Source organism: Lagopus muta, chromosome 23 (genome assembly GCF_023343835.1).
Source record: "Lagopus muta isolate bLagMut1 chromosome 23, bLagMut1 primary, whole genome shotgun sequence".
Lineage (NCBI taxonomy): Eukaryota > Metazoa > Chordata > Aves > Galliformes > Phasianidae > Lagopus > Lagopus muta.
The window spans coordinates 495,757-511,496 of record NC_064455.1 but is presented as its reverse complement, the minus strand read 5'-3'; the positions used below and the strand labels follow the sequence as shown (position 1 = coordinate 511,496).

Sequence of the window (15,740 nt, the reverse complement as noted above, 5' to 3'; positions counted from 1 at the left end):
GCCGCCAGCCCCCGCGCAGGGCTCACTGTGATGCACTCACAGAAATGAAAGCCACAGCAACAGGTGTAGCTTTGCTCGTTTCAACCTGTCCTAAAATAGCCCGTTCTGTTTTCTGCTGTTTGCTGGCAGGTGGGTGGTGCAGCTCAGCGATGTGCTGCAAATGCTGTTAGGGCTGAAGGGAGCCCTGCCACCGTCTGTGATGTGGATCAGACCACCCTGCCACACTTGTGTCTTGGGCCCAGCTCCTGTCCTTCACTGCGGGGCAGGAGGTTCATTACACGGCGCAGTGTTTACAGACCCTCCTGCTGAAGCAGAGGGTTTGAACCTGTAATTGGTGCTGGCCCTACACAGGCATGGGGCACAATGTAGGGAGTGCTATATGGTGTTGGAAATGGGAGGGCAAGGGGCTCACTGCCTTTGCTGGAGATGGTGGCTGGGATGTCCTGTTCAGAGCATCATCCCCACCTGCACATCCCTGCAGCATCAGCAGCGCCAGTAATGCCTTCTGGCGCTTTTCCATGGATCCGATTATGGTGTCCCTTCTGCGTGATGGGTTGTGCTCTGCAGAAGCAGCATGAGGAAGGAAAGTGTGATTGGTGAGATGGGGCCACGGCTGCACTTTAAAAGCTCTGATAGCAATCACCGTGAGCAGATGAGGAAGCATTGCAGCAAGCTGCACACTGAGCTTGGACCATGCAGCCTCTCCAGTGTGCCCACCTGCTCCTCCTGATTGCCCTGCTTGCCCTCTGCTTGGTAAGAGAAAGCCCACTGCTCGGGCACCCCAAAAGTTGGGGAGCAGCCAGACCCATCCCTGGGGTGTAAGAGTGGTTAGGGGTCTGGGATCCAACCGGTGGGGGAATTCTGCCTTCAGCTGGGAGCCACAGCAATTTATTTTAACCATGCTTGTTGTAAAAGGAGCTTTGAACTGCAGGCTACAAAGTTTAAATACTTCTGTATGTTGCTTTTTGTTTGAGGGTTTTTTTGTTTTTTTTTTTTTGCTTAAGAGCTTTACGCATATCCATAACCTTATCATCTCTCAGCTCTCCCCCCCATTGTGTATCTTCTCCTCTGCATGCTAGCCCCTTCCCTATCCCAGCTGCTGCCTGGTTCAGGGTTGCTGCGCATGGCTGTAGGGATGCTGGGCATAGCAACAGGGTTCCCTCCTTCCCTTCCCTTCCCTTCCCTTCCCTTCCCTTCCCTTCCCTTCCCTTCCCTTCCCTTCCCTTCCCTTCCCTTCCCTTCCCTTCCCTTCCCTTCCCTTCCCTTCCCTTCCCTTCCCTTCCCTTCCCCATTTTTACTGCTGGGAGGCCCTTCAAGGGTTCCAGCACCATGCAGGCAGATAGCAGCTATCACTTGGGTGGGGACCTTTGCTCGGAAGTGGGCAAAGACCTCCAGGGAGGGTGATGCTCCTCAGAGCAGCTCTTGGGTTGATCTTATTCTTTTCTGCTGTATGTTGATAATGAGGCCGGATGAGCTGGCGTCACTCTCAAATGCCACACAGATGTGACACATTGCAGGCTCCATGGGATGCATTTACTTTTGAGCATCTCACCCTGTGACAACAAGCCTTCACAGCTAGAAAGAGTGCCTGCAAAATGAGGCCCATCCTAATCGTCCACTACAGCTCCAGAGGGAACCTGTGGGATTGAGGAGCAGTGAAACACAAAGCAAGTGGCTCTGCACAGCCATGGCGGGAGTGTTCAAGCAAGTGCCTTAATTTAGAAGGGGCTCTTTAGAGAGGGAAGGAAGCTGCCCTGAAATTTCCACCCCAGATGCATTACTAGTTCATGTAACAATTGCAGTGCCCCTCGCAACAGGAAGGTCTTGGCTCCCCTCCCCCTTGGTTCCACCAGGGACCTTCCCAGCTCTGTCTCCACACCCCACATCCTCCAGCACTGGCCTCGCAGGCTCCACATCCCCAGCCACTTCCTCAGAGGCCAGCCCCTCCCTTCTGCTTTCCTACTCGCTGTTTCTGAAAGCCTCGAAAAACGGCGACGGCATGAGGGAGCGCCCGCTTTGCTTCCGGCATGGGAAAACCCGCAAGTCCTCAGCTCTGCTGGCGTGTGGGGCCTCAGGAGAGCGCACGGCACTGAGACACTACGAGACAGTAGATCCCACCTCTCTGCCTGACTTTGCAGCCGTCGCCAACTGCCCTCTCTGCTTTTCCAGCCCTTAGGCCAGGCGGAGGACAACAGCACCATGACAGAGGGGATCGTAGCCCGGAGCCCGCCCTGCGGCAGCCCTGCTCTCCTGTCCCTGGCCCTGGGGCTGGCTGCGGCCTTCCTCCTGCGGCTCTGCTGAGCCGAAGGTCCCCGCAGTCCAGCGCTTCCCCGCTCCGCCGCCGGGTCCGGCCAGCTCCCGTCCCCGTGTCCCCACAGTGCTTCCCTATGGCCGCAGCCTCCAGGAGGATCAGCTCCAAGCACGGTCGTGCTGCGAAGCTCTGAGAAATAAAGTACGGAGGCTCCGACGCGTTTATTTCTCGTGCTGTTACGGGCCGGCACCGGGACGGGCTCGGTGACGGGAGCACCAGGCCCGCCCGCGCCTCCGGGGCGGCCGCAGCCGCGCCCCGATTGCCGGGCTGAAGCAGCACAAGGGCACAGCGCCCCCAGCAGGACGGGCGGACCCGAGGCACCGCCCTCCACCCAGTGCTAACCAATCACAGGCGGTCTTCGCCGAGCGGACCAATCACCGAATTCAAATCTCCCAGGTCTTCGCCAATCTGGAGCTGCAAATCGCCGGTCCTGGCCTATCCCGGCCCGGCGTGGTTTATATAAGGGCGGAATGAGTGCGGTAGTGTTGCGTTGCGGCGGGCTGCTGGTTGTGCGGTGCCATGAGGTGCAGTGCAGTGCAATACAGTGCAATGCGGTGCGGTGCAGCTGTGCGCCCGCTGCCGTTCGCCTCACACGAGGGGGCTGACCCGCACCGGCAGCGTCCCTGCCAGTGACGGACCACGCGTGGCGGCCACGCAGCGGCCGGGCACCCTCAGGCCTCGGCCAGGCCCTTCTCCCAGGTGATCGCCTCCCGGCCGCAGCTCTGCTCTGCTCGGCGCAGCGCTGTGTGCGCTCCGTCCCTCCCGCTGCTGCCTGCAGGGCGCTGTTGGGCTCCAGCCCCTGTGCTGCGATCTGTGTGGTTCTCTGACCTCCTTCCCCAGTGAGCCTCACGGCAGCTCGGCATGTTTCGCCATAATCACTGGTGTTTGGGCACGGCTGCTGCCGACAGCCAGAGCAATCACTGGCAAGCTGGAGCTGCCTGATGTCAGGACTTAAGTGTACCCTGTCTGCAGGAGAGACCCGCAGGGAAGGCGTTGTGCTGCCTGTTGCCGCCAGAACAGCCCGGTTTTGCTGCAGGGTTGGTAACTGATTGCTTCCCACATGACGCGATGTCCCCAAGCTGGGTCCAAACCTGCTGAGCAAACCAGGAGTGCTGCTCTGCCCAGCAGCGAGGACAGAAGTGTCTGGGTGTGCAGACATCCCCCACCGTGTCTCCTCCAGCTCTGCATTGCGTTCCTGGGCAGCTCCGGCCCTGCTCTGAGCCCTGCTTGGATGGAGGGCAGCTCTGTTCTGGAGACTGGAGAAGGAGCTGAGCTGCAGTGGGGATGTGCAGCGGGGCTCACGTTGGCGATGATTTTGGCAATCCCAAGCCTGCAGCAGAGCAGGGTGCTGATGTCAGCCCAAGACCATCACCATCCCCATGTGGGACTGAAACCATTATGTCCTGGAGCACCTAAATGCTTTCTGATTCCCACATGCTTTCATGTTTCTCCATGGCAGGGCTTTCCCTGGTTAAACACCCTCCATCTGAAGGGCATGAGTGCTCTGCTGTACCCATCCCTATGGTACAGCCCAGCCCAGTCTGGCAGTGCCAGGACACATCCACACAGCATCCTGCTGCAGTCAGGAACGAAGGACCCAGAGCCCCCTGCCCTTACAGCAGCATCCAGAGCCAGACACACTGCCACCTCAGAAGTACAGCCTGTGCACCTTGCTTTTCAGAACCAAGGGTTCGGATGTTGCTCACAGCACTTGGACACTAGAAGGCACTGAGCTCCCGCCTGGGAAGCAGGATTGGGTCCTGTGCTTGAGGAGCACTGCACAACTCAGCAAGGAGGACAAGGAGAGCAAAACCAGGTAGGGCTGGCCCCCTCGAGTGGGGCCGTATCTTACACACGTACATAAATACAGTTCAGAGAGGGAAATGGGGTGGGGAAGAGGCTCTGCTGCGTTGCACTCAGTGCGTCCCACAGCAGTCAGCAGCACGTGTGTCCATGGTGCTCCAGGAGGGAGGTGGGCAATGGGGGTGGTCATGGCATCCTTCATGGCAGCTGCTCCCAGGCAGCGGGGCAGGAGGCAGCTCCCACCACTGCAGGGTGTTCCTGTCCTTCCCTGTTACACTTGCTGGCACCAGGGCCACATGCTCCCTGCTCATAGCACCTGTATCTCCCAGATCTGTGTGGGGCGTTCTTCAGCTACCTCCCAAATGATGGCATGGTCCCGGTCGTATGATCGGCCGCCTGCAAAGAGGAGAGTGGCCCCATCTGACACCTCATTTCCACGGGGTGCCTGGGACAGCAGCCCCTGTGCTGGCACCACAGCTTTACCTTTTACATCGAGAATCATATCCTCAAACATCTGGCTGTGAATCCGTCCCTGAGAATTGATGCTCCAGGTCTGACGTGGCATCCGGGTTTCGGACCACAGCACGGCCTTTGCTCCCTTCCCAGCTGGCCCGATGACCTGCAGGCTCATGGCGGGGGCAACCTGCAGTGGGAGGTGGTGGACACGTCAGCTCCATCCCCTCCATTGCCTCCACCTGGTGAGGCTCAGGGGCTTTGGGCTTGGAGGTTTCATGTCAAAAGCATCTGGTTCTGGGGTGGGACATGGGGAAGGCAGGAAAACAATGAGGGGCAGGCATGATCAAGGTGATAAAATCCTCTGGTGTGGCAGAAATGCATTCATGTCTCCAGAGGAGACCGGAAGAAGGGAGAATCAATGGGCTTTGGTGACGAGGCTGAGGTTATCCTGGGAAAAAAAACAGGTGGAAGCCCTAAAAGGTTTGTCTGGGGCATTCCCAGGTCCCCTCCATCTCCAATCTGCAGCCCTGACCTGGTTTTTCAGCAGCCCATCCTCGTAGTACCAGACAGAGCTGCTCTGCTCACTCAGGCTGGAGACCACCACGCGCCCTGCTTTCATGTCCTCCACATCATCAGGGACAGACAGGTAGAGCTGCAGCTCCTTGCTCCTGATGCGGAAATAGATCCGTCTCTGGAAGGAGAGAAGCTCTTTTTGCTCAGGATCTCTGCAGCGGCCAAGAATCACATTGTGCATGTCTCCACAGCGCCAGGGTGATGGCTGTGGCCCTGGTTCATCTCACAGCTGGCACAGCATGGCTCGCCATGCCATGCTGCCAAGACATTGTGCAAGGTGCTTGCCCGTGGGGAGCATTTCGCCACGACAAATTGCAGGGAGGAGCAGGGAGCCGAGGAAGGTTGGCGGCACTTTCATGGTTGAGCACTGCCAGCAGCGTGCTGCTTTCCCCAGCGCCATTGCACCAGGGCTGGTTTGGGGGCTCCCTGGGTGCTCACCTGGCGGATGGGGTAGAGGGACCCGACGTGCTGCAGCCCACTGTAGGTCAGCCAGTTGGTGATCTCAGTGCACTCCAGCAGCCACTGGCGGCCTCGGAAGTCACCGTGCTCACACAGCACCCAGCTGCAGAGATGGGCAGAGTGCGGTCAGCCTCAGTAGGCAAACAGACCCCAGCTGGGATGGGAAGAGCAGGGCTGGGCTCACTTACATGCCGCCTTTGACACGCACTGACAGCACGTGGTTGTTGAAACCCTCTGCCTGGAGACTCCGCACTTCACTGTTCAACTCGATCTCCTTCCCCTCAAAACACTCCAGGCCGTGCAGGAAGATGGAGGGCTCTGAGAAGAACTGCAGGAGGGGGCAAAGATGAAGGTGTAAAGGGGGAAAGCTGGGGGAAACCAGCACCCATGTGTATGGATGGGCTCTGGGGCTGGAGAACAAATGCTGCAGGAAACAAGGAGGCTTCTGAGGGCTTCTGCCTCAGTGATGTTGGATGGACACTCACCACTGGGACCTTCTTCAAGGAGCGGATGGTGGTGGAGGAGAGGCAGCCCATGGCACCCAACGTGGGGTACTCACCCTCGGATAGCACATGCTGCTGCCCAGTGAAGGCCTGGCTGTCAAACAGGATCCAGCTGGCAAGGAGCAGAGGAGCATGTTTGAGCTGATGCAGCCATTGTGGGGGGTGAGTGTCTCCCAGGACTCCCCGTCCTATCCCCCACCATTGAGACCCCAGTGCCCTACCTGCCCCCACGAACCCTGCAGGAGCGGGGCACAAAGCTGTCAGGCAGGGCACTCTGCTCGTCCTCAAAGGCAAGGTGCTCCCCCAGGAAGTCAGGCTCCGAGAAGAGCAGGATCTGGGGAGGGGCATGGAGAGGCTCAGTGAGGCAGGCAAAGCAGCACTGTCACTATCCCACAAAGAGTGGTGACACCAAGATCGGTGTGTCTCCCTCCCCACACACCACTCCATACCTTGGAGACGAAGTGCAGGTTGTGTTCCCTAACCTGCAAACAAACAGAGTGGGACTGGTTGCCAGCTCACCCAACCATGGGGCACCCATGGGTGTGCAGAGGGGGATCCAGGCTCTGGGGGTCCATGCACACCCACCTGCAGGATGGGCTGTGCCGAGGCAATGCGGCAGTTGGTGGCTCCCCAGTCCTCAAAGTTGCGATACACTCCCTTCTCCAGGATGTATTGCTCTCCTGAAAAGTTGGGGCCCTCGTAGGCCACCCACCTGCCAGGGGGATGCAAGCTCAGGCTCAGGCTTGGCCATCCCTATGTCCCTTCTGTCCCCGTGTCCCAGGTTCCATACTCACACACCACTCAGCACATGGATGGACTGTGTGACGGTGCCATAGCCAGCCAGCTGTGTATCGGGCAGTGCCTCACTCAGCTCCACGCTGGGACCCTCCTCAAAGTCCATGGCCTCGAAGAGCACCAGTGCTGGGTCAGAGAAATCCTGCAGGGACAAGCCCCGAGCCCTCAGTTTGTTGTGGGGAAGGGATTGGAGAATGGCTGCTCTCCGTAATACATGACGTTATGGGACGTGGGATGGTGGCACCCGATGCTCTCACCGTCCTTATGAGCCGTAAGGACATCAGCTCCTTGCCGTAGCCACCCCACTGCCGCCAGTCCTGGTACTCTCCTTCTTCCAACAGGTACTGGTGGCCACGGAAGCCCTCCTTCTCATAGCCGACCCAGCTGTGTGCAAGACACTGAGATCAGACAAGCACTGAGATCCCCACAGCTGAGCATCTCTGAGATGTGCCACCTCACTGCGTCCCACAGCCCCCAAGCCCTCGCCTGTGGGTCACCCCACTGCTCACCAGCCACCCAGGACACGCATTGAGCCCACGGTGGGCAGCAGCAGTTCGGGCAGGCGCTTCAGGTCGTAGACATCCCGGCTGATGATGAAGCTGTGTCCCTGGAAGCCCCTGTCCTCATAGATCAGCACCTGCGGCTCGCCAGGACACTCCACCACCGGGCAGCCCTGGGAAATGGAAGTAGAGGCAGAGCGATGTGCTCACACAGAATACGGCCCCAGTGCTCCAACAGCCATTGCTTACCAGCCTGATGGGATGCATGGAGCAGATGGATGGATCCTTTGCTCCCCAGGCCTTCAGGTTGGGGTACCCGCCTGGCTCCAGGACATAGGGGTCATCATCGAAGAAGGGCTTGGAGTAAACCAGCCACCTAGGGAGGAAATGCCCAAATGCTCGTTGGTGGCTAGGAGCGTCCCGTGCCAGCAGCACCCCACACCCTGTCCTGCTCACAGTCCTGAGTGCACAATGATGGAGGAAGCAGTGAGTGGCTGCCCCTGCATGCGGGTATCCTCAGCCGAGTTGCTGAACTGCAGTCTGGCGCCTTCTCCGTTTTCCTCAGCAAACAGGCTGATCTCAGGCGTGCAGTAATCCTGGTGTGGGGAGAGCACAGAATGAAGGGTGGCTGAATTTGGGAGGGCTCCGCACCCCATTTTCCAGCTGCTCACCTTCACCACCCTCTTGAAGGAGCCGATGCGGAAGGGCCGACTGCCACGTGAGTCATCGCTCTGCCCATACACTATCCAGGGGTTGTCAATCTCCACATCCCCCTCTGCCAGCACACACTTGCGTCCATGGAACCGTGGTTTTTCATACATCACCCACCTGCCATCAGGGAAATGCCCATTGCTATGCTTACCAGTCTCTGCCTAGTGGCAGGGTGCAGAACATGGCCATACAGAGCCTCCAGCAGCATCCCGTCACCCCATTATTGGCTCATGGCCATAGCCATTGCCTGTGGCACAATGGTGACCACTGAACATGGGTTGTGACACAGCCTCCTCCCCAGCTGCCCCCAGCCTTGTCCCTGCATGGTCCCTACCCTCCACGGATGACCCTGATGGAGATTTTGTGTGACAGCTCCCAAGATGTAGCGTCGGGGACATCACCCCAGATCTCCCGTCTGTGCCCTGCGAAGCCGGCCTCAGAGAAGAGGATGATCTGGTTGGGGTGACAGCAGATTGCTCAGCACCGTGGCCCCAGGGCCAGCCCTGCCCAGCCCCGGCCCCATGCCCCATACCTTTCCGGGTCTGGCGTTTATCTTCACAGAGCCCTCCTTGTCATCCTGCTGTGCGCACCCGAGGACACATGAAGAGCGCAGGACATCAGCCGCACCAGCCATTGCCTCAGCCCAACAGAGCAGCAGCCAAAGCCTCGTGTCTACAGCCAGCAAATCCCTCCCACTGCCCCGAGCAGCCACACCTCAAGCATTCCTGCACCATCTGGAACAGCCTCTGCCCAGCCCCTGCCCTCTGTCACCCATCCCCACACCCTCCTATCCCCAGCCCTACACCTGCCCATCCCAGAACCTTCTCATTACCTACACTGGTAGCCTCATAGTGCTCATTCTGATACCTTCCCATCACCCATCCCAGAACCCTCCCGTCTCCAGCTCAACACCTTCCCATCCCAGTACCCTTTCTCACTGCCTATGCTGGTACCCTCCCATCACCCATCCCAGCACCATCCCATTGTACTGGCAGTTATGCAGCACAGCTTCCCCCAATACAATGCACCATCCATAGGCTGGAAGCAGGGGAAGATGCTCAGGGGATTCAGATCCCTATGTGCCCCAGCACCCTCAGGCACTGCTCCAGGGCTGCACTTACCGGGATGTCAGTGGGGCATGGGACTCCGGCGCTCTCTGGCTCTTCAGGAACAGAAGGGTTGTGGTCATGACTCAGTGCTTCCAGCTCAGTGCTGGGCTGGTCACCAGCACCCATACCATTGGAGACCCCATTGTGGGTGCTGGCAGAGGACACGAAGCGGCTGTAAAGCATGCTGTTGTCCAGGCGTGAGTAGGGCTTGGCCTCATCTGCTGCAGCTGCACGGTGCTCCAGGAAGTCAGAGAGCAGTGCCATCCCTTTGAGGACATTCCCTCGGAACAGAATACTGCGCTCACCCGTGGCCCTGCCCTGCATCGGCCCCCCCAGGAGCGAACCCAGTTCCCCATTGCCATTCTGAGCCTTCCTCAGTGCCTTCTCCCCAGGGCTCAGGTAGGGGTTCTCAATCTCCTCCTCCTCATCGTGGCTCTCAGTGCCCTCTGGGGGGGTCTCAGCTCGTTGTCCCCCCCCTCCCCATGCCAGCAGCTCCTGCAGGGCAACAGGCAGTGAGATGTGGGTGCGTGGGGCCACGCGGTCCTCATGGATGGGTGGCAGTGCTGTGCAGCGACCCAGTGCTGAGGGCCGGGGCTGGCGCGGAACCTTGGATGCCTTCCGTATCTCTGAGGGCTCCATGTTGCGCAGCGTGTCCACGAAGATTTCCATGTCCACCACCAGCTCAGGATCCTCCTCGGATGCATCTGGGGGACCCTCTGATGGTGGAGCTAGGGACTCATGGGAGGGCTCCGGGATGCTCTCACTTTGGGGCTTTGAGATGCTCTTAGATTGAGGTTTGGGGACACTCTCAGGTTGAGGTTTTGGGGTGCTCTCAAGTTGGGGTTTGGGGACCACCTCTGGTTGGGGTTTTGGGATGCTCTCACCTTGGGGTTTTGGGTCACCCTCAGATTGAAGTTTTGGGGAACTCTCAGGTTGAGATTTTGGGGTGCTGTCAGGTTGGGGTTTGGGGACACTCTCAGGTTGAGGTTTTAGGACACCCTCAGATTGAAGTTTTGGGGCACTCTCAGGTTGAGGCTTTGAGATACTCTCACTTTGCAGTTTTGGGACACCCTCAGGTTGAAGTTCTGGGACACCCTCAGGTTGAAGTTTTGGGACACTATCAAGTTGGCATTTGGGGACACTATCAGGTTGGGGTTTTGGGATGCTCTCAGGTTGAGGCTTTGGGACACTCTCAGGCTGGGGCTTTGCAGTGTTCTCAGGTTGGGGCTCTGCAGTGCTCTCCATAGGAGGCTCAGGGATGCTCTGGGTATCCTGGGCCACACCCTCATGATTCTTCACCATCTCACCCTCCTTCATTTCAACTTCTGTGTCTTTTGGAGATGCTCGTGCTCCATGTAACAGCTCAGGTCCATTGCTTGCTTCCTTGGAGATGTTTTTGGAGGTGCCACCAGTTTCCTCAGAGCTCTCTGTCCTGGGCTGTATGGCTGAAATAGAGCCATCCCTGTGCACTGCACCTCCTTCTCTGGCTCCAGACTGATCTGTCAGAGGACACTGGGCACTGGTTGTACTGGTTCGCAGGTCCTGGGGTTTGTCTCTGCCTCTTGGCATTGCATCGGACATGGATTCATTTGGCTTTGGACATTTCTCCCCGGAGGATTCCCTGGTATCCAGGGTGTTCAGTGAGCTTTTGCCACGTGCTGTGATCTTGGTGATGCCACCACCATCCGGCTTACAGCCTCTCTGATGCGATGGGGGCACAGTGGTGGCTTTGCACATTCCATTTTGGGTTTTCCTGCCCTCCTCTGCCTCCCTGCCCTCCCGCAGCACAGTGACATGCCTGGCCCTGGGCTTGGGGTCACGTGTTGAGCGCTGGCAGCGGGGCGCAGTGGGGAGCAGCACGCCGTGCATGTAGCTCTCACGGTGCACAGGGACATCTCTGGGTGCAGGCACTGTGTCATCCTCCCGCTTCTCCTCCCGCCGCCGTGGCGAGAAGACCTGTGAGAAAATGGGGCCGTGCGCTGCAAAGTCCTTCAGGATGCTGACAGAGGACGAACAGCTGCGCTGCGTCATCGCACTCGGCCCCGACGCCGTCTTCTCCACGATCTCCCTCTCCCAGGCCTGCAGCAGCAGGGAGACGCGGGAGGGGCTGCCATCCCGGGCCCCCCCTCCTGCTGTGTGCTCCAGCCGTCGTGACACCAGTGAGACTTTCTGGAACCGGGATCGGCTCTCGGGTCCGGGTGCTGCTGTTTGCTTCATGCTCAGCTCGGCACTGGAGACGAAGCCCTTCGCCTCACTGTGCTGGAACGGCAGATCCATGCGGGCCCTGCCACCACGCAGCAGGGCTGGTGGAGCTGCAGGGAGAGGCACCGGGATCCAGCTGAGCTGAGACCCCAAACCTTGAGCCCATCCCTTTGGACTTTGGTCCTCCCCTCCGTGGTCCTTTAGAACATTCTGGGGATCTCGAGCACACAGGTGGTAACTTTGTGTTTCCTTAGAGCACCTCTTGGGATGCTCACCCATGCGTGACCTGGGGTACCACCATCCCTTCATTGCAATGAAATAAAATTCAATGCAATGCAACAACACAACGTTTCATGCAATGCAGTGACATGACACAACATGCAGCACAATGCAACGAAATGCAATACAACTGCGTGAAATGTAAGAAATGCAATGATATGCAATGCAATGCATTGAAATGAAACGCAGTGCAACAAAATGCAATGCAATGCAATGTCTGCACGTCCCAGCGCTCTGCCACACCACCTGGGCAGGATCTGGCTGTGCTGTGCTCTGCCCCGAGCTGCAGAATGAGTCAGGAGGGCGCAGGACTGCACCGAGTCAGCAAAGACAGCAAACAAACAAGCCCAAAAAATAACAGGGAAGCAGCTCCATGAGGTGAAAGAGCCTCAGTGGGGCCGTGCCACAGCACCCAGGGGTTTTGCTGGAGGCTGGGGCCAGCAGCATCTTCCCTTGATCATGGCAGTTATTGCTCAGCAAAGATGGGATTGCTCCATCCACATCTGAGGCCCCACTGGCACAAGAAAATGAGCTGCATTAATTACCCGCTGCTTGCACCCTGATCAGAGCAGGCACCCAGCACCCTGTGCCCGTGTCCCCATGCTGGGCGGTGCTGGATGCTGCCGGGGAGGACATGGGCACCCCGAGGCCGCGGCTGGCAGAGTGACGCCATGCAGGGCTGCGTGACTGCCCCAGAATGGTTTTATTGCTGTGTTTGGGAAATGGAAAGCAGCTGACAAAGCAGCAGTGGATGAATGAGCCGGAAGCGTGGCAGCATCTCAGCATCTCCCATTTAGGGGCTGTTTGGTGTCCCCAACCCAAACACCAGCTGTATGTGGGCTGCAGGGGCAGCGGGAGGGGCTGGGACTGGGGTATGGCCCAAAGAGTGCTAAAATTTAGCACTTTCTTGGCTGGGGATGGGGAAGGCCCTCCATGGGCTGATTCCTCATGGATGAGAAATGGATTTCTCCCATGTGGCCACTTCCCCCATCCCTGGGGTCAGCGCTGGATGCTTCCTGTTGTGGGGTTCACCCGGGGCTGGGTCCCTCTAAACCCCATCACATCTGCTCTGCCCTCCACCAGAATGTTTCACTGATGGCACGGGAACATTGGGTCCTGCCCGCCCGCCATGCACCCCAGCCTGGCAGGTCTTTCTGGTCTATATAGGAGGGGTTGGTGTCATTTTGCAGTAGGCTATGAGACCATGTCTGGGATAGTGAGCAGGGCTGGATGTAGGAAGAGCTCAGGCAGGGCCAGGCATCTGCATCAGCAAAGCTACATCTGGATCCACAGAGCCAAAGCTGGATCCATAGGGCCACAGATGGCTCTGGCACCCAGTGGGTGCTGAGGGCACACCACCCCCATGCTCTGCAGCCCTGCCTGGCACCAGCACCCCAGATAGAGGCAGGTGAGGATGTGGCCGTCCCTGCACGCCGGGACACGCTGCAATGAAACCCAGCTGTATTGTTGCAATGGGCACCTGGCACAGCAATTAATCACCTGTCCCACCCAAGCAAACCCGCTCAGCTAATTGTTGGCTCTTGCTATTCAGAAGGGTCCCTAAGTAGCCTGATCAGGGCTCCTGGAACCTGATTAAGATGCCTGCAGTGTAATGAAGAGACCAAGGGCTGAGTGGCAGCAACCTGTGGCCAGCTTTGAGCTTGTGGCCATGGGGAAATCTGGCCTGCAGACACACTGGGATGTTCCCAATGTCTGCAGGTAAGAGCAGACCTGCTACTTCCAGGAAAATCGAGAATTTGGTTTGAGTGGCTGCTGCACAGATCAGGACTAATAATTAGGGCAGGGCAATTTCCATTTCCCCTTTTGTTACCGGTGCTTCCGCAGCCACATGCCCTGCAGAGAGGAGGGGATGTGGGTGGGCATGGACCCTGCTATCTGCTAGCCACAAGGCCACTGGGGCTGGGTGAGCACTTCTTTGTCCTCAATGGGTGTGAGGATGTGCTTTGGGTTGGGAATAAGGTTAAAAGCCTGAAGGAGTTGAAGCCGAGTGGCAGAAACGGGCTTTGCAACCCAACCCGTGCCGACATCAGCTCAGTGGGGACCAAACGGCAGCGTCGGCACACGGATCTGAGCACAGCCCTGACTGGCAGCAGGTGCCCTACAGCTCCTGGCCCCCACAGCATCCACGGGCCCCAACCCACACCCCACGTACCTGCCGCCCGAGGGTCCCGCCGCGCCGGGTGGGCACTGCACTGACCGACCGCACCGAAGGCACTGCGCAGGGCTCGGGGTGCTGCTCCCTGCACCGGCACGCCGCGGCTGGGCGGACCGGCAGAGTCACCCGGCAAACACCCAGCCCTCGGTGAGCACCCAGCCCTGGCGAGCGGAGGTTTGGCATTCCTCAGGTGCTGACAGCCGGGGAGCCGGTCGGGCTGGTTCCCCAGCAACCCAGCTCCTCCATTTCCTGAGACTCAGCAGCGCCGGTCGGGGGACCGGCCCGCCTGGGTTGATGAGGCCCCCAGAGCCCTGCCGGGCCACCTTGGTGGGACCTTTGTCCCATCTGCCGCCTCCTCCCACCACCGGGTCCGTCCCCAGTGATACCGGGTGTCCCGTGGCTGTGATCACAGCTGAATTCGTTGCCAGGACTCAAAGCACGTGGCACACAAAGGGACAGGGTGATCACGATGGTCATCCATCATCCCTGTGCCATAAACGCTCCGCTGCCCCCAGGGGGACAGAGCAGTGATCGCGGTGGCCCTGGGCCACCACAGGAGACATGGCTCGGGGTGTAGGCTGCACTAGAAAAGCTCGGGCAACGGCACCGGCCCTGGCTCCTCGCCTTGCCTCGGCTCCCAGCCTCGTCCCGGGCCGCCGCCCCCGAGTCACCACTGGCTCAGTGCACACAGCCACCATCCTGGGGACGCTGGGGCACCCTGCACCTCGGCCAGTAGTTTCAGGGTGGGATCTGAGGAGCTCACAGTTCTCTGTGACACTTTGCCGGTTCGAGTTGGACTCTGCCCTGCTTGTCCCCATTGCAGGGTTGTGAAACCCCTGGGAAAGCCACACTGTGGGGTCTGGGATGGGGAGGAGGAGATTCTGGGAGCAAAGGTTGGTGCTGTGCTGGAGCTCCTGAAGGAGATCAGCGCCGGTATTTGGAGAGCAAACAGGGCCCTGGGATGGGGGCAGCATTGTTACAAAGGAAGGAATTTTTATTGAATAAAACTATAGGAATAATGCCAGCTGCCTTCCCCAGCTCTGCAGCAGGGGGAGTGGGGGGGGGGACGAGCTGTGGCACTGTGGCAATGGCACAGTGTGAGCTCAGGATGCGAGAAATGAAAGCAGCCAGGAGAAAAGCACGGGCATGAGTCACATTTAACAGGTAAGGAAGCTGAGGCACAGCTGGAGAAGGGATACGAGAAGGGGAAGAAAGAGCAGCCATCTGGGCTGACCTAAAGCCCAGCCGCATCTGCAGTGAGTTTCCAGCTCTCGAAGGGGCTGAGCACAGGGCAGTGCCTGCAGCAGCCATGGGGCTTAGAGGCGGTGGGCTGTGAATGGTCTGGAGGAGGACGAGGAGGAAGAGGAGAAGAAGAAGAAGAAGAAAAAGAAGAACCCCTTTTGCCATTTAGGAGGAAAGGACAGGGCTTGCTCTGGCCTGCTGGAAGCTGCTGCCTCTGGAGGGGCTGCCTCAGAGGACAATCTCTTTCAACTATTGATTTCCCTTTATCAGAGAGCAGGAATATGTATGGGGCTGAAGTCCTGATCAATCCCTGCTCTGCAGCCAATCGATCAGAGCTGCCCTGGGGCTTTTATCAAAGGGAGCTGGGGTGCAAAGTGGAGCCCATGGACCTGATCAGGACCCCTCACTCCAGTAGCATAATTCTGTTCCCCTCCCACCCCACGTGGAAGGAAGCGTGGCATGACGACAGGCCCTGAGCAAGCACTGCTCATCCTTGCATCAAAGTATACTGATGCCAAGGGAGTGCTTTTGGAGTGCTGGGATTCCCATGTAGAGCATCCCTGGGAGCACACCTGTGCGCTGCGCCGGTTGATACATCCCCACCATTGGTGTCCCCACCAA

General features: G+C 58.6%; 1 protein-coding gene and 1 long non-coding RNA gene across 6 annotated transcripts; one reads left to right on the top strand and one right to left on the bottom strand.

Annotated features, from left to right (window-relative positions):
- The first annotated feature begins 387 nt into the window (after nt 1-387).
- On the top strand, nt 388-2,467 carry LOC125703863 (uncharacterized). Its single transcript, XR_007380983.1, has 2 exons — nt 388-753; nt 2,170-2,467. It is a non-coding gene; the product is annotated as an uncharacterized LOC125703863 (long non-coding RNA).
- Nucleotides 2,468-4,139: 1,672 nt separating this feature from the next.
- On the bottom strand, nt 4,140-14,205 carry CRYBG2 (crystallin beta-gamma domain containing 2). Of its 5 annotated transcripts, none has more exons than XM_048969110.1 (19): nt 13,875-14,205; nt 9,233-11,725; nt 8,644-8,691; nt 8,446-8,564; nt 8,072-8,228; nt 7,857-7,996; nt 7,650-7,776; nt 7,410-7,573; nt 7,158-7,284; nt 6,900-7,042; nt 6,691-6,817; nt 6,555-6,587; nt 6,327-6,439; nt 6,088-6,217; nt 5,791-5,930; nt 5,582-5,705; nt 5,103-5,261; nt 4,598-4,757; nt 4,140-4,510 (listed from the first exon to the last, which is right to left on the bottom strand). In XM_048969110.1, exons 1-19 carry the CDS (start codon nt 14,058-14,060, stop codon nt 4,422-4,424), a joined length of 4,779 nt encoding a protein of 1,592 aa, XP_048825067.1. In that variant the 5' UTR covers nt 14,061-14,205; the 3' UTR covers nt 4,140-4,421. The 5 variants fall into 5 exon arrangements, with proteins under 5 accessions (XP_048825067.1, XP_048825068.1, XP_048825064.1 ...); XM_048969111.1 differs by having other exon boundaries at nt 7,857-8,228; nt 9,233-9,715; nt 9,827-11,725; XM_048969107.1 differs by having other exon boundaries at nt 7,857-8,228.
- Between the last annotated feature and the right edge of the window lie 1,535 nt (nt 14,206-15,740).